Source organism: Rhipicephalus sanguineus, chromosome 2 (genome assembly GCF_013339695.2).
Source record: "Rhipicephalus sanguineus isolate Rsan-2018 chromosome 2, BIME_Rsan_1.4, whole genome shotgun sequence".
In the NCBI taxonomy this organism is placed as follows: domain Eukaryota; kingdom Metazoa; phylum Arthropoda; class Arachnida; order Ixodida; family Ixodidae; genus Rhipicephalus; species Rhipicephalus sanguineus.
The window spans coordinates 35,708,013-35,730,073 of record NC_051177.1 but is presented as its reverse complement, the minus strand read 5'-3'; the positions used below and the strand labels follow the sequence as shown (position 1 = coordinate 35,730,073).

Below are 22,061 nucleotides of genomic sequence, written 5' to 3'. Positions count from 1 at the left end.
TTAAACTGGTCCGCAGTTAAAAAGAGCTATGCAGAATACGCAGTGCAGAAAGGAGCACAGGACAAGAAGACTACGGGACGAGCGCTGTGGACGAACAATCACCCTTTCCGTCTGCGGAATCCGACGGAAAAGCCGATATTTCGTCTACAGCACTCGTCTCGTCGTCTTCTTATCCTGTGTTCCTTTATGCGCTATTCTACTTAGTGATGACCGACCAACACGTTCAAGCCCTCTCCCTTCTGTGCAAAACAGCCCGAGAGGTGAAAAAAAAGAAGAGCGACGCTCAGCGTTGTTTCTCTCACTCACTGCGTACGGTGAGGCGCACCACCTTGGAGAGCTCTGCGCCGACGCCGTTGGAGGCCTCGCACAGGTAGAGGCCCGCGTCACCCGTCTCCAGACTGCGCACGCTCAGAGAGCCGTTGACGAGCACGTGCACTCGGGAGGTGCTCACCAGGGCGCGGTAAGGGCCGCTATCCCTGCCTGCGATCACAGATAACACAGATGTTCAGCGCGGTCCACTGTTTAATCAAATATGAAAGTGTAGAGCACGTGCCGTATCTTTTCCCCTGGGCAAGCGCGCAATCGCGCAGAAATGCAGCAGATGACTTCCGTTCAGTAGCGCCTACGCATTCCTACGCGCCTATTTAATGCGCTGGGACAGCTTTAGCTTAAACTGTCAACCACAGGTACGCATCGCGTTACTGGTGTAAAGCCGCTCAGAACACGTATGGTAATATTGCTTTTCTTACGTGGAGCTTCGCAAATCAAACTGGATTAAATTTAATTCTTGAAGGTTTCTGGCAAATTCTGCATCGAAAACAACACCTGGCAAGAAAACCCGACATTTTATTTTACGTGCCATTTTCTTTCTTTTTCTAACCTGCGCCAAATGTTCTATACATTTTTTTGGTTTTCTATACATTTTTTGGTTTTTTCTTCCTAGGATGCACAAACATCAACATGCGGTAGAACAGGTGTTCTTTCGCATGACAGGCTTTCAAAATGAAACATGCACGCACGATAAAAATAATTATACTTGAAGTTTCCAAATAAAAAAAAATTTCGGGTTTCCGGAGTTTGATATGTAGTCCATTACCTCGGATAATTGCCCTAAGTCATGCCATGACTGGCAGCGCGCGCGCCTCAGCGAACCCGTTTATAATGTATCGCTCGCCGGAAGAAAAGGGTAATTTGACGCGGGTACAAAATAAAACTGTCAAAAACTCTATAAATGCCGCTATCAAAATTGCAGCCATCCGCCTTTTCTAAGCCTCAACAGGAGCGGGATGCAGCTGCGAATGATGGCTTATAACAACAACGGCACCCCGGAGGCCATTAAAATGCGCTAGGCTCGGAAGAAGGAAAACTAATCTAAACCTACAAGTAAGTGCCAAGTGCGTCCTTATTATCCGGCAGGTAGGTTGCACGTCGAACGCAGACATGCTGCGTGAAACATTCGTGAGTCTAACGCTCTAACACTCGGCGTGAGGAGGTATAAGAATGAGAACACGATGGTAAAAGAAGAAAAAAAATGGTAGCAAAGGGGGCGGAACAGGTGCATGTAACGCTTGTGCGTTGTAGCTAATGGCACATGCGCAGTTTCTCATCGCATTCTTCTTTCGCGAAGAGTGTTGTTCCGCATTGACATCGTGCAACGTAACAGGTAAATGTCCTTATTAAAGCTCTTGGCAGCGTCTCCCGCCATTCCTTCCAGGATGAAAGTGTTTTTTTTTTTTATCGTGCTGCTTTAGCTCTTTCTTTCATGTGTTGCGAGGCATCGCAAGCGCTGCTAAGCTCCCGTGAGGCGCCAGCGAACACTCTTGCCTCTTCCTCTTTGTAAACACGCTTCCGCCGAAGCACATACCCCGTGTGCGCCTTTCTTATTCTTTCCCGCTCCTTTTCATCATTTTACGTCCGCGAAACGTACGCCTATTCCTCATCCTTCCGTTATTCATTTCTGGAATTCAATTTTATCAGCGTTGCGCGTCGTCTTCCAAAATCAAATTCGAAGGGTGAGGAGGGGGAGGGGGTGGCTGCTGGCCCCGCGTGCGCTGCGTAGGAGCTGCAGAATTTATGTCGGCATATGTCCTTAAGAGCAAATCGATGCGCGGGAATGTAACAGCTGTGCCTCCGAGAGCCCCGCCATTCCCCTCACGTTTTATTCCAGCACCGTCATGGCCATGTCCTTATTCCCCCCCCCCCCCCACCTTTTTATTTTGTCGTCTGTTTGTTTTTCGTCTGCTCACTTTTGTCTGCTTTACTTTTATCTTCCATGGCTGCGCTCCCTCCTGAGCTTCTCTGTTTACCGGGCGTTGAAATTCCGCTGTCGTCCTCTGACCCGTACTTTTCTTGTCTCTCTGTTTCTTTCCCTCTTATTTATATTTTACTCGTCTCATTCGCTTACCTTGCCATAGCTGTTCCCAGGTTCCGGACTTCCGATTCTCGTAATGTCGGCAATTCTTTTTTTCCAGCCCAGGTTTTACTAGTCACGTCGACGCGCCTGACTTCGCCCAGATTTTGCCGATTACACACATTTGTCCTCGGCTTTTCTCTTTCTTTCTTTTCTTTCAATCTTCGCGAACCGCGCATGCGTGTGTGTTTCTCTTAGCCTTTGTTTTAAACCTGGCCTGCGCTCTTTGCTTCCACACTAACGTCGTCTATCTGATCAGGCACGCAGGAGTTCTCGTTTTTCTTCAACGCGTATAGTGTTCGCTCTTCGGTACAAGTTCGCGTTGACGTGTCAGAGACGTCACACGTGAAAATTTGTGTAGTACTGCAGCAGTCGCATAAAAACGGCGTCTTGTCGAGGATTTTTCTGCGCGAACGTTTGTCAGTGCCGTAACTACGCATCGTTCAAGCAGTATTGCGGTAAAGTAACTAAAAAAACGTAAAACTGGAAAAAACTAAGTCATCCATATGCGCTTAGAAGTACGCACGAAAGCGGAACGTCGTCTTTCGGTAAGGAGTGTTCCAGTGGTTTGAGAAAAAAAGATACCTAAATGAAAAAGATCCGACATTTCGCGAGAAACTGACGTTCTTTTTCTCCTACGCGCGTAGTTTGAATAATAAGCGCCCTGTGAGCAGGTGGTCCGCGTGTTTTGATGGCCGCGGTGGATTCTCGAAGAATATGGACGTGAGTGCAGACGCAGATGGCTCCCTGGCTTTCAGTGGCTTCAGTTGGCTTCGACTTTGCCTCCCACTATTTCTACTTTTCTTTAAGAAGCAGCGGAAGAAGATAACACACATCGTGTTTGACGACGACCATGATTGCAGGGTACTTGGGTGCAGTCTTTTTTTGCGGCTTATGTCGCGCTCATCGCCTGTCAGAATGGAACAAGACAGCAATTGTACCCGGCTATGCTTGCGTTATAGATTGCTGTCGCGCGCAGCGTTTTTTTTTTCTCTTCTTTGTGCTACCTATGTTTCCTTCGAGTATTCTCGTGTGAAGCGTATTTCTATTCATCGGTGGTGGGTACAGTGCAGGGGAGGCGGGGTGCTTGATCTCATCGCGGCATGAGTGAAATAAAGTTATTCCATCCCATTCCGTGAGTGAAATCTCATAAAGAATATTTGCCAAAGCACATGCTATATAGGAAAAGGGCCGCCCCACACTCAAATCTCTACTGAGTTTTACCGTAATGGTAGAACAGCATTTTTTTATATATATATGTAGAAATTTATTTCCTTTTATGGTCAAATGCATTCATCGCATACAGCTGTTGCTGCAATTTTTTCGCTGTTAAACAGGCAAAGCGCGACGAGCGCACTTAAATTCTAAACGTTCAAGCTGCTTAAGTTGCATTCGAATTCATCATACTGAAAAAAAAAATGACGTGTTCTTTCTTGTGTTTACACAGGCCAACACATGAATGCTACGTTCTTATTTCTATTTCCCCGTACGTGTATCAGTAAACACTCAAGGTATCTCTGCCTCCCACTCTCAAATTTCAAAACTAATTCGAGTCTTAATTTGCAAGGGTAGTATGGAGGAGACTAATATCGTAGTTTGGTTGGCCTACCTTGATTTTCTTGTTTCTCTTTACTTTCTTTCCTTCGTTCTTATGAGCGGCCACTGCTAACAAAGCTCTCTTACTTTTTTCTTTAATAAACACAAGCTAAACTGAATGTGTATTTCAGTCTGGTTTTTGGCAGTAGCCAGCGTCCTTCGCTAATAAAGTGCTGAGCAACCAGGATTGCTTGTATTTTTTACGAGCAAGTCTATTGTTAAGACATATGTATATATCGTGGCATCACAACAAACCAGACAAAACAATCTTGCTAAAACACCTTTATCTACAGCATGTGTAAGAACATAGTACCAATTAAAATTTCTATTTACCGGAGGCAGTCATTCCAACATGTGCCGAACTCGCAGCTACTTACCCGATGCCTTCTTCCAGCGTATGTGTGGCGGTGGTTCCCCATCAGCTTGACAGTCGACGACCACGGAGTGACCTGTGACTGCCACTACGTCCCTGGGCTCGGACCGCCAGCTCGGTGCAACTGCGAGTCAGTATTGCCGACATTCGACATTGCGATTGATTGATTGATTGATTGATTGATTGATTGATTGATTGATTGATTGATTGATTGATTGATTGATTGATTGATTGATTGATTGATTGATTGATTGATTGATTGATTGATTGATATTGTGGAAGTCTCCTGATTAGTTGTAACTAACCGGGGTTATTCAACGTGACCAAAATCATCGTACACGAGCGGTTTTTTTATTTATTTTTATTTTGCTTGATTGTATTCGGTTATATCTAAGTGCGGCAGCTGTGACTAAGGATCAAACCTTTCTCATCTATATAAGTAGCAGATATCCATAACTATTGAGTCACAGTGGTAGGTTGCATGTGGAGATAATGCCGTAGTATTAGTGAGCTCCAAATTTGAGTGCTATAAATTCAGACGCCAAATTTCGTTGACGCAAAGGCCATATATTTCGACAGAAAATGTTGACCACTATATATGCTATTCGTAATGCTTCTTTCTTCTTCTTTCTTGTTGCTTGAAGCATGCAGATTAACGAGAGATATTAGTCTCTAAAGTGTTAATTGTGAAGTGATAGGACGGGGTAGTTGGAAACTGTTCGTCTTAAATATTCAGGTGAATTACACTGAGAGCCTCTTCACGATAAATCATCGTTGCGAGTAGTTGGTAGCAGCCGGCCAGAAGAGGCTTTGGCGAACGATATCTAGAGAGAACCTTATGCATCAGCTTTACGAATTCCTGCGTTACATGCCAAAACCACGATATGATTATGCGCACGCCATAGTGGTGGACTGATTAATTTCGATCACCTGGTATTCTTCAACGTGCACATAAATCTATGCACACGGGTGTTCCTGCATTTCGCTCCTATCGAAATGCGGCCGCCGTGGCCGGGAATCGAACCCGAACCCTCGAGCTTAGCAGCGCAGCACCTCGCTGTTCTAAGCTACCACGGCGGTTAATGCCTCAGCGTTAAGCTATAAAAGGGATTTAAGACAGCGATTCAAGTTGCACATAGTATGAGTAAACAGAATACAAGTACCGACCCTTGACTCTGAGCACGGCGCTGTAAGTGGCCGTCGCCCAGGCGTTGGAGGCGCGACATGTGTAGTTGCCGTTGTCCTGCGACGACAAGGATTCCAGCGAGAGCGTGGAGACGAACCCGTCCTGGAGAACGGGTCGCAGGACTGGTGCGCCGTCCTTGAGCCACTCGATGACGATGGGCTTCTCGCCAGCATGCACGAAGCAGCTGAGACCAGCGCGCATTCCTTCCTGCACGTCGTCCAGCCAACGGAACGGCGTGATCTGCGGACCAGCTGCGGCGAACATCGAGAAAGGAAAGCTTTTCATTGAAACTTATGGCTTCATCCGCAATTTATGGGAGCTTTCTTTTTCTGCGAAAACAGTGCTTTGCATCACCACGGAGCAGACTTGGTAATATCTGGGGTTTCACGTGCCAAAATCACGATATCATTACAAAGCACGTCGTAGTGGAGTGCTCCGGAAATTTCGATTATCTGGTGTTCTTTAACGTGCACTGCCATCGCACAGCACGCGGACCTCTAGAATTTCTCTTCCATCGAAATGCGACCGTCTCGGCCGGGATAGAACCCACGACCTCCGGGTTAGTAACCGAGCACCGTAACCGCTGTTACACCGCGACGGACTACAGCAGGCTTACAACGTGGGAACAAAGTATGGCAATGCAGCACCGTTTAGGCTTGAATGTTCTTCCCGTGTCACTTGGGCGCACGTAACCGCACGTGTACGCTAACTGTTGCATCATCACTATAGTGTAGCTGTTAAACTAACGGGCTCCCTCCTAAAAAGTATACTGCTCAAACGATTTTTGGTGGTCGGCAACTTTGTTATTTCAATACAAATACAACTGCGTACATGCAACTATATACACCCTTCTGCCACTGTTGATTCATCATGGACCAAAAAAAATGACATCGAAGAACAGTGCCCCACTCGAATATGATCTCGTGAGCCATTACTGAACCATTATATTAAGCCAACAGAGACAATGCTGTATCATCGGCTTCATAACAGCAGTTGCAGACACTTACGTTTGCCGCCATTGTTTGACTAGAACACGTGAGAAGCAAGTCGTCGCGCATCAGTGTGGCTGTGTCTGTCATCGCGCTTTAAGATAATTCAACACGAAGTACCAATAAATATTATAGCCTATATATATGAAATAAACACATTGACAAGGCGTAATTGTGTGATAACAAGCACATCACTGGCATCAACGTGTTCCCGTGTTCATAGTGAGAGAATTACACGAGCAGAGGGAGACGTACCATGAGCGCTTACCGCTGAGAGACCCGTCTTTAAGTACAGCGAGAATTTGAGTGATAATTTTACGACGGCCATGAGGGTTTCGCTTTTTTTTCTGTTAAATTTAAAATATGACAAATTTGACCACTACTGCGTCCTGCTATCCCAGAAATTTATGTACAAAACCATAAAGCGATAATAAGCATACGAAGGCCTCTGAGTAATCTATAATCACATGACACGAACATAGAATCATGATCCACTGGATAATGGAGAATATACGGTGATCACGTGCAACTTGACGTACAAAATAAGGAATTCGCATGCGCAATCGCGGACGTCACGTGACGAGAGACTCATATACCCATTGTCTATCGATGGAGACATGTACCACGCGTTCTGTGCAGGGCTCGCGTGAAAGGCCGCGGAATGGTATGAAGGCTCGTTCACACCTGCGCCTTGGACAAGTCGCGCGACCAAGTTAGTCGCCAGGCGACTGGTTGCAAACGGTGGTAAATGGCCGTCTTGGTCGCATAGCGACTCTTTTGACTCGATTGTTCAGTAGCGTCACTGCACTCTCAAACCTCTGAACCAATCAGATGGGCAGAAACAGGACGTAAGCTTATTTTACGGGACAATGGCAATGGTAGCAGTCGGGAATTCAGTGTGGCGACGGGTATAGGCCGCAGCGGTCATTGGTCGCCTTGAGCCGCTTTTTGGTTGCCAGTCTCAAATGGCCGCGCAACCAGTGCTGGCCGCAGGTGTGAATGAGCCTTATCGCCGCAGTTGATTAGCTAGTATAGTAACAAAAAGTGTACGCAGTAGCTCACTTCTGACAATGACCCGGACGAGTTGCTCAACAGATGTTCCGTCCAGGTTTTCCACGACACAGGTGTAGTCCCCTTGCTCCTTTGCCTTCGTCAGAGTCTCCAGAAGCAGTGTGCCGTTGAGGAGTACAGTCTGCCTCTGGTTTACCGGCAGTTCACTTCCGTCTGTAAAGTGGATAGGGAACTCAGCCGACCAGAGTGCCCAACATTAATTGTTGCGTTTTGAAACTACGGAGTTTTCACCTTAGCGTTTGCAATAAACAACCTCGCCAGCTTTTCTGTGCAGTTTCGTCAAGATTCCATATGGAATTCACCTGCAACGTTATCGAATTACAAATTATATAGAAAACATGTCTCAAGTTCAAAAGCGTGTTTTGTGTAGAAGACCATTGCTTTAGAAAACATCTGGCGTCTTTCGTTAAGCAGCTGGCGTCTTTTCGTTTTGCTTTAGAAACATCTGGCGTTCTTTCGTTTTGCTTTTACAAAACATCTGGCGTCTTTCGTTGGTTTATTTCATCAATCAACGGCGTTTTGAACAAAATTTTTATTGTTTAATCACGCACAGGAGAAATCTCACCAGGCACTACCTTGGAGGTAAACAATGGCTGCTAATGGGAATGAGAGACAGAAGAAGTCGGCTTTTAGCTAACACTTACACTGCTACTTCTATTAACGTTTCCTACTGGAACATGCCAATGGCTGCTAATGGGGAATGAGAGACAGAAGAATTCGGCTTTTAGTTAACGCGCACGCTGCGAATTTTTTATTGTTCAACAACGCACAGGAAAAATCTCCCACCGGCACCACCTTGGAGGTCAACATCTGGTACTAGCGTTACGACTGGTTACGCACTACTACGACTACGAGGGACGAACGGGTGTTAAGGAGCTTCGCCCCTAAAACATGTCTCAAGCTCAAAGTGTGTTTTGAGTGAAGAATGAACCAAGGCGGTGTATAAAGATAGTTGACGTGGCAATGAAATACAATTTTTTTTGCAGAGTGTGTATACACATACGCGGAGCGTTCAATGCATTTAACAAGACAAACACGGCTGAGGAATTTTTTTTTTACTAACACGTTCTGGGCACTTTTACAACGTAATGCATGAGTCATTTCTCGTCATCTCCATTTGTTTAAAACTACCCCTCTCGTAAAGTGACCTATAACTTTATGTTGTACACATATCAACATTCTATTCCTTGATCTAGATTCCTCGAAAGGCCACGCGTTATTTTCTTGAAGAAGAAATAAAACTGCGCTTCCTGTTTATTGGACTATTTAAGAGACTGGGCTGGTTGCGTCCTGCCAGATTTTATCACCACCGAATGTACATAGTCCATCTCACAAGCTGGGTGCAGCACTGTGAAAGCTACGGGGCTGCTTAGCCAATGGGAAGAGCGAGCACCCCTCACGATGTATTCATCCGCGCCGCGTCGTCTGCTCGGCGTCCCCATTGCGTCTGTGCTCACGCGTTGCGCGAGTAGAGTTATCCCACGGCAGCAAACGACGCTCTTAGCGTTGGGCAGCAACAGTGGCCCAATGCTAAAACTTCCTCCCTTCTGAAGTTCCGTTCAACTAAGTGCTCTAAATGGGTTAACAGTTTCCTCACATTATTCCTGAAGCGAGGTAACACGTACCTTTGAACCAGCTGATCTTGTCATACGGGTATCCGCCGAATGGACACTGCAGCGCCAGAGAGTGACCTTCCAGCGCCGTCGCGTTGTATGCCGGCCGCATGAAGAGCGGACCCCGCACGTCCAGTCGAAATACGTGCTCAGCTCGACCCGCTACGTTGCTCGCCACGCACTGGTAATACCCGGAGTCGGACGTCTCCACCGACGTCCAGTTGAGGAAGCTAACCGCGTCGCCCGTCGCCGAGTCACTGGTCGACCAGAGCCGCAACCGCGGGCCACCTCCAGTGACGGGCCACGCACCGTCCAACGTCCAAGTGATCGAGGGCGCCGGGTCGCCCGACGCGCGGCACCCTAAGCTAGCTGGAGACTTGGAATTCAGGATGCCTGTGGTACCGTACGTTCGCTCCATGCGTGGGGCCCGCTCTGTGAATATGCATATTCGAGACTGCATTAGTTGAGAAGCTATTCAGGTGTACTTGTGACAAGTACTATGCAGTTCGAGTACCCACAGTCGGTGCCACTACGTGAAGCTTTGGACTTTACAGGAGATCACTTTGTTTTCATAGCAGCACAGAGTTTGACATGACCTTCTGCGCTCTGCGACGATGATGACGATAATGATCCTTATTACAGCTATCCCGCAGGTACTATGAGGGGAGGTCATGAAATGGTTAGTAGAATAGGCGTGCGCAGGGTTGCTCATCAGGGGGGGGGGGATGCGAAATTCATCGCAGCGCCCCCCCCCCCCTCTCTACTAAGTAATGTACGGGGCAGTCATTGCCCCCCCCCTCTTAAGTGACTAGGAGAGGGCGCCCCGTTGCCCACCCCCCGCTCCGTGCGCATGCCTATGGATAGTAGATTGAATAAGTAATAATGTCAGTAAAGAATAAAGAAATTGAATCTGTGTATAAAGAGAGAGAGGGAGAGAGAAAAGACACTTATTTGGTCGGGAGGAAAGAGTATGAGAAAAATACAAGAATATGTTTCGGTATATATATATATATATATATATATATATATATATATATATATATATATATATATATATATAGGGCAGGCATGGTGGTGGAGTGGCCGTAGCGTTGCAAGTAGTCAAGTAGATCCTCCGTGAGAAGTCACAACGTTGTTTAAATAAACAACGTTGTGACTTCTCACGGAGGATCTACTTGACTATATATATATATATATATATATATATATATATATATATATATATATATATATATATATATATATATATGTGTCACCAACTCATCTGTATCATCTATATCACCGACTTCTTTTATTATTTTCTTCCTCTCCTAGATCCCCCGTGTAGGATAGCAAACCGGGTGCGACCTGATCAACCTCCCTGCCAATTTCCTTCGCCTTTTTTCCTCTCTTTCCCCACTTACATTCACTCAGCTGTTTTAAGCAGGATAATTGCACAGGTGCAATCAAATACATCGCTAATGCCTCGCAGGGTTTCGTACACACACTTGCCAAAGCTAATTTACGTATTGTTCGAGTAAGGAGAGAAAAAGGATTCCTTCGAGCAGAGGTGAAAAGCACCAGTTGACACCATGATCGAACCATTAACCAATCAATTCCGAGTCCTTTACTCACCTCCAACTACGAGCTCAGCCGTGGCCTGCGCAGCCCTGCGGCCGTCCCTGGAAGTAGCAAAGCACTGCAGCATGCCGCCTTGATGCCGGCCCACAGCTGCTATTCGCACGAACCCTCGCTCGAGCCGCTGGAATCCCAGCGGAAGCGGCGAGCCGTTCAGACGCCACTCGAGCGACGCTTCGGCGCTGCTCGCGTTGCACTGGAACGACACCGAGTCGCCAGCCTCGGCCCGAACCAAGCGTGGACGGATGCTGAGGGACAGCTCGCCTGCGGACACACATCGTCATCAATCATGCAAAATGCAACTTTATGTAGTACTGATCTGTGGGGTATTTGAGCTCATGTAAGTCGTTTTCGCCTCATGGCGCACGTGCGTCCGGCGGGTCGGCGTAGTTAGGGCACTCACCGCCGTTCAGGGGATGGCAGCCCACCCCTCGGTGACGCCGACCTGGCGGCAAGAGGTTACGCGGGCGCATGAGGAGCATCAGTCACTCTCTTTAGGGCTTGGCGCTACTGGTGGACGGTCGTCTCTCGTGGGAGGTCCGTGGGGACAAGTCCGCGGCTCGGACCCGTGGACTCTTGTGGTGAGTCGAACGTCAGCGACGCCGTATTCGCTGTACATTGTGCGTCTTATGTTGCTTGTGTGAGTTATATTGGTATTGAGTGGGCCGCTTCCGCCGATGATACTGTAAGTGCTCTTAATGCGCTTTATTAATGTGAAAGCCTGATAAGCCTCATGAGATGGCTCACGTGGCTAAAATCCGGCGCGTAGTACGAAAATAAATGGCTTTAGGCTTTCCGCACGGCTACGTTTAAAGAACAACTTGCGGGCCTGACATGTGCAGCGCCTCACCATCTTTTCTATATCGTGCACCTTATTTAACAGCAGAGCTGTTTAAGCTTTTTGTTGCACCGCGCAGTGTTCGCAAAAACAGTGCCTAGCTGTGATGTCACTGCGCATTACCTAGCAACCACCTGGCATAGCTGTGCCTCGCTTCGCTTAGCTGCGAAACGCTCTGCATCACCGCGCCAAGGTGCGACGACCGCGCACCTGCTCCGTGTAGCCATGACTTCACTTTGGTCGTCTAGCAACCACCGGCCATAGCTGCATCCTCCTTCGCCTAATCGAGCCATGGTTTCGCGTCGCCATTCCTGGCTACCGCGCAGCCTTCATTGTCAGTCACGCCGACATTGTGTGCTTGCCGAGAGTTCACGTGACTTCGCCAGATTTCTCCTCGCACAACAGGGTAGAAAGAGAGAGAAAGAAATAGTGAGAGAGAGAGAAAGTGACAGGAAAGAAAGAGAGACTAAGAAAGCGCAGCATAGCCACGTACAGTATAGTATGGCAAGGATGTGGGAAAAGGGAAGGGAGATGAGCAGTAGAGAAAGAAGGAGGGGAGTGAGCAAGCATAGCATAGCCGTAAGTACTACAGCATAGCAAGGGGGTGAGAATGGGAAGTGAGGGTGAGGAGGAGAGTAAAGCTACCTGATCCGCTGTTTCCTCAGTCTTCGCACCACTAGAGCGTAGCTGTCCCTATTTGTTTCTTCAACTGCGTACAAGGATACTAGAGCGAGAAAGCTGTCACCATCGTTACAGTTATAATACGCGTTGCGTAAACATCAGTTCGCCATTCAGCTTACTTTTGAATTTAGTTCAATGGTGGGTTATAATTCCTGAATACATAATTTCGGTGACCCGGCAGGATTACTCGGGCTATAACTGTCTAATTGAAAATCAATTAACAGCACAACTCATTACCCCTACGCTTTACTGGAGCTTCTCTGTTTGTTGGCTTGATATTGTCGTAAGTAGTTGTAGCTAAAAAAGACAATTGAGCCTTTTCCCAGCGTGACGCTCACTGCCCTCAGCATTCTGAGAGGTAAATATTACAACTCAATACGATATTTCGGTGCGGCACTACCGAGCACCTGCGGTTTTCTTTTGGTCGCATCTCATGCTGCATCAAATACTACACAGCATTTGTGGTGGTGGCAATGGGTGGTGATGGGGCTGATGATTTTTATCATCATCCCCCTTGGAAATTGATGGCGACCAACGGAGATCCATGCTTTTCGTTCTTGTATGAATCAATTACAGTCTAGTATACCAGGTGACTTTCTATTTTCATGCAAGCTTCCATTTTTATCATGCTCTGTTATCTACGCCAGAAAGGACTCCTGTTCTATCAATGAGCAAGATCCAGCGACTGCTCTCACAACAATGGTGTGATCAACATAGCCCCTGGCGGCGCCGCTGATGTCGCCACCGTTCTGAGACGCCAGCTAACCAAAGCTAACTAAACCTTGCTGTTGCATTCAATGCTTCGCCTACGGGGGCGACTGCCTATATTCTCCTTTCTCCTCAAACTATAACCCATTGTTTTCTTCGCACAAATGCGAGGGCTTACATGGTGTGCTCCGCCAAACACAGTTCACGCTCGGGCAACGTCGGAAGCGTGTCGTTCTCGGAATCGAGAAGAGAATGCTTAATGAGAACTCGGCAAACGTGCACTGTTCGCTACCGCCACAGGTGACTTTCACTCACGAATGCCAGTTCCTTCGACAGAACCGTCGTATTCCGGGCTTTGTACTGTTCACGATGCCAAAACTGACACGCCACTCACTGCTGTCGTACAGGGCAGCCACCTAAATAAGTCTGTTTTGCTGAATTCAGCGGTGCGAAAAGAAAAAAATCAACGCTTCTTTGCGATAACTGGCTGAGACAGCTAGTGGCGGCGATTTCTATTTGTTGGAATGCTTTTTCCAAAGCTCGAGTTGACAGGAATGCACGCCGGGTTCGGATATTGTTCCCGGAACAATGGCGTTGCCATACAAAGTGCTCTGCACACACCTTGGTCCCATGTACATCTTTCCTTTGTTTGCATGTTTGTTTGTTGGTCGGTTGGTTTCTTTCTTTCTTTCTTTCTTTCTTTCTTTCTTTCTTTTTCTTTCTTTTCTTTCTTTCTTTCTTTCTTTCTTTCTTTCTTTCTTTCTTTTTCTTTCTTTCTTTCTTCTTTCTTTCTTTCTTTCTTTCTTTCTTTCTTTCTTTCTTTCTTGCGTATTTAGTAATTCATTTTTGCTCGTGGAACAGTGACTTGAAAGCTTTGACACGACGACCATGATTATATTATAACGTGGCTGCCACAGGAGAAAATGGCGTGGTGTTCTACGACAAACAATCGCACTTAAAGTAACAAGGCTTCTTCGTAAAGAGTAGCATGTTACAGCGTTAACACTGGCACAAAAACAGAAACTGTCGATACGAGCGCAGACGCGCTCTTGTCGTCAGCTTCTTAGAGTCCGTGTTTGCGCCGTTTTATGGTACACTTTACTATGAGCAATATCTAATTGAAGAATTCTTCTGATTTGTGTCCATTCATTGAAACAACAGTTATAGTTCAGTGCGTGGAACGCGAGCTTGCATTAATGAGCAAGGCTCAACGCATCCTACAGTACAATAATTATTTGCACGTTCGCTTCATAGCAGGAAACGCCAAGCGCCCGGAAGGTATGCTCTCGTCACGTTTTGCCTTTGAGACTTGTTGTTTCGTTGTCGCGATTCGAGGGTACGGTGCGCTGATCCGATGTCTCGAACACTTGGCCCTGGATCGCAGGTTTGATATTGAACTTAAGAAGTTTATTTTAACTTCCTCAGACTCATAATAATAATAATATTAATAATAATAATAATAATAATATCTGGGGGTTAACGTCCCAAAACCACGCTATGATTATGAGAGACGCCGTAGTGGAGGGCTCCGGAAATTTCGACCACCTGGGGATCTTTAACGTGCACCTAAATCTAAGTACACGGGCCTCAAACATTTTCGCCTCCATCGAAAATGCAGCCACCGCGGCCGGGATTCGATCCCGCGACCTTCGGGTTAGCAGCCGAGCGCCATCATCACTAGACCACCGTGGCGGGGCAAACTTCCTCAGACTCAACTTCATGATTGTGGTATGTTTTTTTTTATTGTTGTTATTTATCGATCACTAACATACCTTCATATTTGTTTCCCGCAATTTTTCTTGCTTTGAAAAATGTTATCTTTGTAGTTTTTATTATTATAGTTTGATCCGCTGCCTTGCATTTATTTATAGATTTACTCTTCTTTTTCTGTTCATATATGCCTCGTGTTCTAATTGATTTTGTTAGTGTGAAACTTAAATGTTGCCATTATTCTTTGTTATCTTAATTCTTATCATCATGCACAAGAGGCCCCATTTCAGTTTGCAACTACGGGACGTCCTTCTGTATATGCATATCACGTAATTATCAACGTTTGTTAACAGGAATAAACTGATTCTGATTAGAGTTTGAGAGGGAGATAGCTTCTGATTATGAAAAAAGTCACAGTTTCGCCGCAACGGCGAAGCAATGAATACGATAGCAATAAATTGGAATGTAACGCGAAGAACGGAAAGCAGCTCGAAATTGCCAGCGCGTCGCTCGAGCCCAAATGACGCACGAAAAGAACGCACACAGGACGAGCGCGAACTATCATGCGTCACAGCTCGACACTTGAAGCGCACTGCTCAAACAAAGAGCAGGACGCACGAAACGAACGGACAGGTACACACAGAACGAGCGCGAACTAACTGTCCCAGTTGTAACTTATTTCTGTTTGAACAGCGCGCTCCTTTCGCAAACGCGGCCGCTGCAGCGAGCGACGCGACCTTCGTACGCTCTGTTCAGCGCGCACATCGCGGGGAAAGCACAAGACATACAACCCCCCGCTCCCCCCACCCGCCCGCCGCCCCCTTCTTTCCTCGAGATAAGCGCACGAAGGCGACCACGCCCTGTAGGGCGAGGAGCAACGGACGATCTTTAAAGCGCGCCACGCGTGCACATCGCGCCATCTATGTGGTAACTAAGAATGCATGCTGATGTAAGTGGTGTATATAAATAGCTCGCCGTTAGCAGTCTCAAAGACGGTGCTGTTGGTGGCGTATTCTAACGACGCGCTGGAAAGCCGGAGGTCGCCCGTTCGATTCCGCGCGTCGGAAAGTTTTCCTGAATTATTTTTCTTTGTGGCTTTGATGTATATATATATGTAGACATATACATATACGGTGCATGACGACGGCGACGGCAAAAATCAGCCCAGACTGTCCATATAATTGCTATCGCAATAAAAAAAACTTGGAAGACGCTTGAGCTTGGCCTTCAAGAAGGCGAAGGGACCGATGACGCGATAGCGTAATCGGGCCCCGTGCGCATCGCCTTCTCAAGTGCTAGCCTAACTTTGGTTCTCGGTGCATGCCTCAACCTTGCCGTAAGTTTAACGAACGACTGTGCGCGTAACATTGGCCGTTTCAAATTATCCTAGAATACCCACTGCAAGTACGGTTGTTGGGTGCCCGACGCCATATTTCTTCCTTTTGCGAATCAGCGAAGGGCCCACTACGCGTCCATAAGGCAACATGCGAACCTACGCAGCTGCTCACTTTGTTTATGCTTTTGCAGCTGATTGTGATTAAATATGAGCGTTTTGTTATGGGTGGGCCTTGAAACACTAACTCGTTGCACAATTCACATGTTTTGACACCTGACGCGATGCTGCGCTTCTGCCACGCAATATTACATGCTTTCATGACACTCCTTCTACTACATGAAAAAACAAAAAAAAAAAAAAAAATATATATATATATATATATATATATATATATATATATATTGTAGGCATCTATTATGCACTTCTTCCTCATCTCTGTGTTATTGTAATCATCATCACGCGTTTGCCTTTCATCATCATCGTCTTCGGGTGTCTGCTCTTCATCATCGTGGCCGTGGCGCTTGTTCACTCTCGACGTCGCGACCAAATAAACCTCGTTACGACTGAGACGTCATACGTGGTGGAGGTGACTTCACGATCCTCGGTCCTCTCCTCGTCCCGACTACTCGCTGGAGCTTCGTTCGGGCCGCCGCTTGCACCCACCGTGCCCCAGCATGGCGCAGAACCAGCCAGCCGACGCCCATGCCGCTCCCATTGCCGCTCCCATCCCAGCGCCGCAAGCCTCACCTCTCTACGTCATCAACAACATCCAGCGTGACCCCCCGATCTTCACCGGTCTCCGCGGAGATGATGTGGAGGACTGGATTGACAATTACGAAAGAGTAAGCGCCACTAATCTGTGGGACGATCCTCACAAGCTCCGTCACGTCTCCCTTTATCTCACGGGTGTTGCGAAGACGTGGTTCTTCAACCATGAGATTGATTTCGCCGACTGGCCAGGCTTCAAGCAGCAGCTTCGCCAAGTTTTCGGCACACCTGCCGTTCGATCCGCTCTCGCGAAGAGGACCCTGGATGCTCGCACACAACATCCCGGCGAGTCATACACATGGTACATCGAGGATGTTCTTGCGCTCTGCCGGCGTGTCAACTCATCGATGACGGAGTCAGACAGACTACGCCACATTCTGAAGGGTATAGGGTCTGTTGCCTTCAATGCCCTCGCTGTTCAGAATCCGTCTACTGTCGCTGACGTCGTCACAACGTGTCAGCGCCTAGATGAACTTGACTCCGTCCGCCTACAACCGGGCACTGTCGAACACCGTCCTACGGCGGACCGTGACCTACGCGACATGATCAGGGAGCTCATACGCGAAGAACTGCGGTCAATGGGCTTCTCCCCACCTTCACAGTCCCCTGCACAGCCTTCAGCAACGGCCTTGCGGGACATCATCAGGGAGGAACTAACATCCTTGACCTGTCCAACGCACGTCCCACCAGATGCTTCTCGCCCACCGACGTACGCGCACGTTGCTGCCGCGCCTCCCAGCAACGTGAATCCGACGTTGCCGCTACCATCGTACGCGTCGGTTGCTGCTGCGCCGCCGGTCCACTTCCGGTCGATGCCATCTGAATCTCCATCTACCCACCTGACTGCACTATCCTCCGGTGCACCGAACGCCTTCTACTACCCGCCTTGGCGTTCGTCCCGCCCAACGTGCTATTATTGTGGATATCGCGGGCATATCTCACGTTTCTGCCGCAAGCGCCAGCAGGACGAGCGTCGTGGTTACGATATGCGAGAACGTGATTTCTCCACTGGGGATTCTTACGGCCGGCGTTATTCGTCCCTTCCGCAGCGGTCTCCATCTCCGCCCGCATCGACTGACGCACGGAGTACGTACCGGTCCGCAAGACGCCGATCACCTTCGCCCTTTCGTCGCTCCTCCTCTCCGCTCCGCCCTGCCTCGTTCACCACTGCCGACCGTACGGAAAACTAAGTGATGCAGTTTTTTGGAGGGAAAACTGCATTCCGAAGTAGAACTGAAATTTCTCCAGCACGCCCGTTCAATATGCTTTCTGTCATAGTGGAAGGAGTTCTCGTCGATGCTTTGGTGGAGACCGGTGCGACATTTTCGGTGATCCATGCTGATTTGTGTAAACGCCTCAAGAAAGTCATGACGCCTTATAATGGACCCACGCTAGTCGCAGCCCAGGGGAACACCATTCGCCCTTCAGCTCTTTGTACTGCCCGTGTTTTTATCGATGACATCCTTCATTACGTCCAGTTTACTGTGTTAACCCGGTGTTCTCACCAGCTAATTTTAGGGTGGGACTTTCTATCTTCTGCTTCGGCCGCAATTTGTTGTGGCCAACGTGTTCTACATCTTACAGACACAGACTCCATGTTAGACGACGACACCTACAAGCCACTTCGTCTGTTCGCTACGGAAGATCTCGAACTACCGCCACGTCAAGAGCGAATTGTTACCCTTACGTCTAAGGACATCGACCACGGTGACGTCTTGGTGTCCCCTCCATCCCATTGCGTTACCAAAGGCATAGCTCTTGCGTCAGGTGTGGTTCGTTTTCGCAACGGCTCCGCGCTCGTCATGGTTATGAACGCAACATCGGAGAAAATTCTCCTTCCACAGGGTACCACGGTGGCCTGCGTTGCCGATGCTGAGCCTGTAAGCGTGGCGCCACTTAACCTGTCTCTACCAACGACCCTCCAACTTGTGAGCCTGCTTCTTCCTCCCCCTTTACTGCACTCCTCAGCGATGATTTGTCCGCTACGCAGGCGCAGCAGCTGCTTGCTTTGTTAACAAAACACGCCGATTCTTTTGACGCCTACTCCTCGACGTTGGGCCAGACTACCGCTGCAGCGCATCGCATTCAGACAGAGGGAACATCTATTGTGCACCGCCGCCCATACCGCGTGTCTCTTGCTGAGCGCAAAATCATCGAAGAAAACGTCGCTGACATGCTCCAACGAGAGGTAATCCGTCCATCAGCGAGCCCCTGGTCGTCGCCTGTTGTCTTGGTCCGGAAAAAGGATGGTTCTGTGCGTTTTTGCGTTGATTACAGGGCGCTTAACAAGATCACTCGCAAGGACGTGTACCCCATGCCACGCATTGACGACGCCCTTGATTCCCTACAAGGCGCGGAATACTTTTCAAGCCTCGATTTGCGTTCAGGATATTGGCAAATTCCCATGCACGAGGATGATAAAGAAAAAACAGCGTTTGCAACTCCCGACGGACTCTACGAATTCAACGTGATGCCTTTCGGGCTCTGCAATGCACCCGCGACTTTTGAGCGCATGATCGACACCGTGCTGCGTGGCCTGAAATGGAAGACTTGCCTCTGCTACCTTGATGACATTGTCATCTTTTCATCAACATTTCCTCAGCACCTGCAACGCCTGGATGAAGTCCTAACATGCCTCGCCACCGCTGGTCTACAACTCAACACCAAGAAATGCCGTTTCGCCAGCAAATCCATCAAGGTTCTCGGTCATGTCGTGAGCAAGGACGGAATTCGCCCTGACCCTGACAAGATTGCTGCGGTCCTTCACTTCCCTCGCCCCGAAAGGCCTAAGGATTTGCGAAGTTTTCTTGGTCTCGCATCCTATTTTCGTCGTTTTATACGGAACTTCGCTTCGATGGCTGCGCCCCTGCACAAGCTACTTGCTTCCGATGTACCATTTGTCTGGTCCGACGAATGCCAATCGGCGTTTGACCTGCTGAAGGGAGCCCTCACGTCAGACCCTGTACTATGCCATTTTGATGAGACCGCACCGACTCTCCTGCACACAGACGCTAGCGGCCGCGGTATAGGGGCTGTTCTTCTCCAACGCGACGACTCTTCCCGCGAGAGAGTCGTTGCATACGCTAGTCGCGTACTGACCCCTTCCGAGAAGAACTATACGATCACTGAGCAGGAGTGCCTGGCTGTGGTTTGGTCAGTACAGAAATTTCGCCCTTATCTGCACGGCCGTCATTTCACCATCGTTACGGACCACCACGCCTTATGCTGGCTTTCTACACTAAAGAACCTCTCCGGACGCTTGGGTCGGTGGATTCTACGTCTCCAAGAGTATGATTTCGACATCATTTACAAGTCTGGCAAAAAACATCAAGACGCCGACGCTCTTTCTCGTTGCCCACTACCTACCGCTCCGCTCGACGCTTCCGCAACCGTTTTCGACAACACCTGCTCGGACGAACCTTCTAGGTCAGTTACCTCGCTCGCCTCGATGGACCAGCTACCAGCCGATGACGATCAACCATTCAGCTCTCGCCAGCTGGCTGACCCGTACTGCCGGCGCATTGTAGATCACCTCTCTGCAGCATCCCGTCCACCTAACGCGCGGCTTCGTCGTCAACTCTCGCAATTTAAGCTGGAGAATGGTGTTCTGTATCGTCACATTTACCACCCTGACGGTCAACTCTGGGTGCCCGTTTTACCACGCTCTCTTCGACATCATGTTCTTAACGCCTTTCACGACGATTTGACAGCTGGCCATCTTGGCTTCCACAAAACCCACGACCGCATTCGAAGCCGTTTTTATTGGCCTGGCCTTTCAACCAGCGTAGCAAGGTACGTAGGTTCCTGCTCTTCTTGCCAGCGTCGCAAACTTCCGACATCTGCTCCTGCCGGCCAATTACAGCCAATTCCGTGCCCTACAACACCATTCGAGGTCGTAGGTGTCGACCTTTATGGGCCTCTTCCCGTCACTGGCGCTGGAAATCGATGGATAGTGACCGCCGTGGACCACCTCACGCGCTACGCTGAGACGACTTCAGTGATTACTGGTTCAGCTTCGGAAGTTGCTGACTTCGTCCTTCACGCCATAATTCTGCGTCATGGTGCTCCCAGAGTACTCCTGAGCGACCGTGGAAGGGCATTCTTATCACAACTGTTAAGTGAAGTCCTACGCGCTTCTGGCACTACACACAAGACAGCGTCTAGCTACCATCCTCAAACCAACAGCCTGACCGAAAGATTTCATCGAACCCTTGCCGATATGATCGCCGTCTACATTCAACCCGACCACAAAAACTGGGATAAACTACTACCATTTCTCACTTTCGCCTACAACACGGCCGTTCAACGCACAACCGGCTACTCACCGTTTTATCTCGTTTACGGGCGTTCGCCTACATTTTTTCTCGACGTTTCTTTCTTCACCTGCACTGGCCATTCATCCCCGACTTCTTGCGAAGAATATATTTCGAGACTTGCGCAGTGTCGCCAGCGCGCTCGCATGAACACAGAAGCCACGCAACAAGCCCGGAAGCTCGTTTACGACACATCTCATCGCGTTGTCTCCTTCCGACCTGGTGACGAGGTACTGCTTTTGACACCACTTCGCACACCTGGTCTGTGTGACAAGTTCCAGCCTCGGTTTATCGGCCCATACATAGTTTTGGAGCAGACTTCTCTGTTAACTATCGCGTGACACCACTTGTCGTCCCTACTGACCGCCGTTACCGCAGTACCGAGATTGTTCACGTTTCTCGGATGAAGCACTTCACGCGACGTTCCTCGTCGCCTTGACTTGCAGCGGCCAGGCTGGCCGCTTCCACGTGGGGGGAATTAGTGTAGGCATCTATTATGCACTTCTTCCTCATCTCTCTGTTATTGTAATCATCATCACGCGTTTGCCTTTCATCATCATCGTCTTCGGGTGTGTGCTCTTGATCATCGTGGCCGCGGCGCTTGTTCACTCTCGACGTCGCGACCAAATAAACCCCGTTACGACTGAGACGTCATAATATATATATATATATATATATATATATATATATATATATATATATATATATATATATATATATATATATATATATATATATATATATATATATTGCGAAGAAGCTTCAAGCAAAAGCATAGCTCTGTGGTAGAGCACCTGCTTGACACGCAGATGGTCTGGGTTCGATTCTCACTCGAACCTAGGTTTATTATTA

General features: G+C 48.3%; 1 protein-coding gene across 1 annotated transcript in view; it reads right to left on the bottom strand.

The window, feature by feature from the left end:
* Positions 1–22,061, bottom strand: part of LOC119381537 (Down syndrome cell adhesion molecule-like protein Dscam2) — a 217,984-nt gene that overhangs the window by 29,905 nt on the left and 166,018 nt on the right. Inside the window, exons 7-12 of the mRNA XM_037649311.2 lie at positions 10,853–11,119; positions 9,251–9,670; positions 7,617–7,778; positions 5,547–5,816; positions 4,384–4,503; positions 307–480 (exon numbers count right to left, since the gene is read on the bottom strand). Coding sequence (XP_037505239.1) covers positions 307–480; positions 4,384–4,503; positions 5,547–5,816; positions 7,617–7,778; positions 9,251–9,670; positions 10,853–11,119 — 1,413 coding nt within the window. The remainder of the gene's footprint in view (positions 1–306; positions 481–4,383; positions 4,504–5,546; positions 5,817–7,616; positions 7,779–9,250; positions 9,671–10,852; positions 11,120–22,061) is intronic.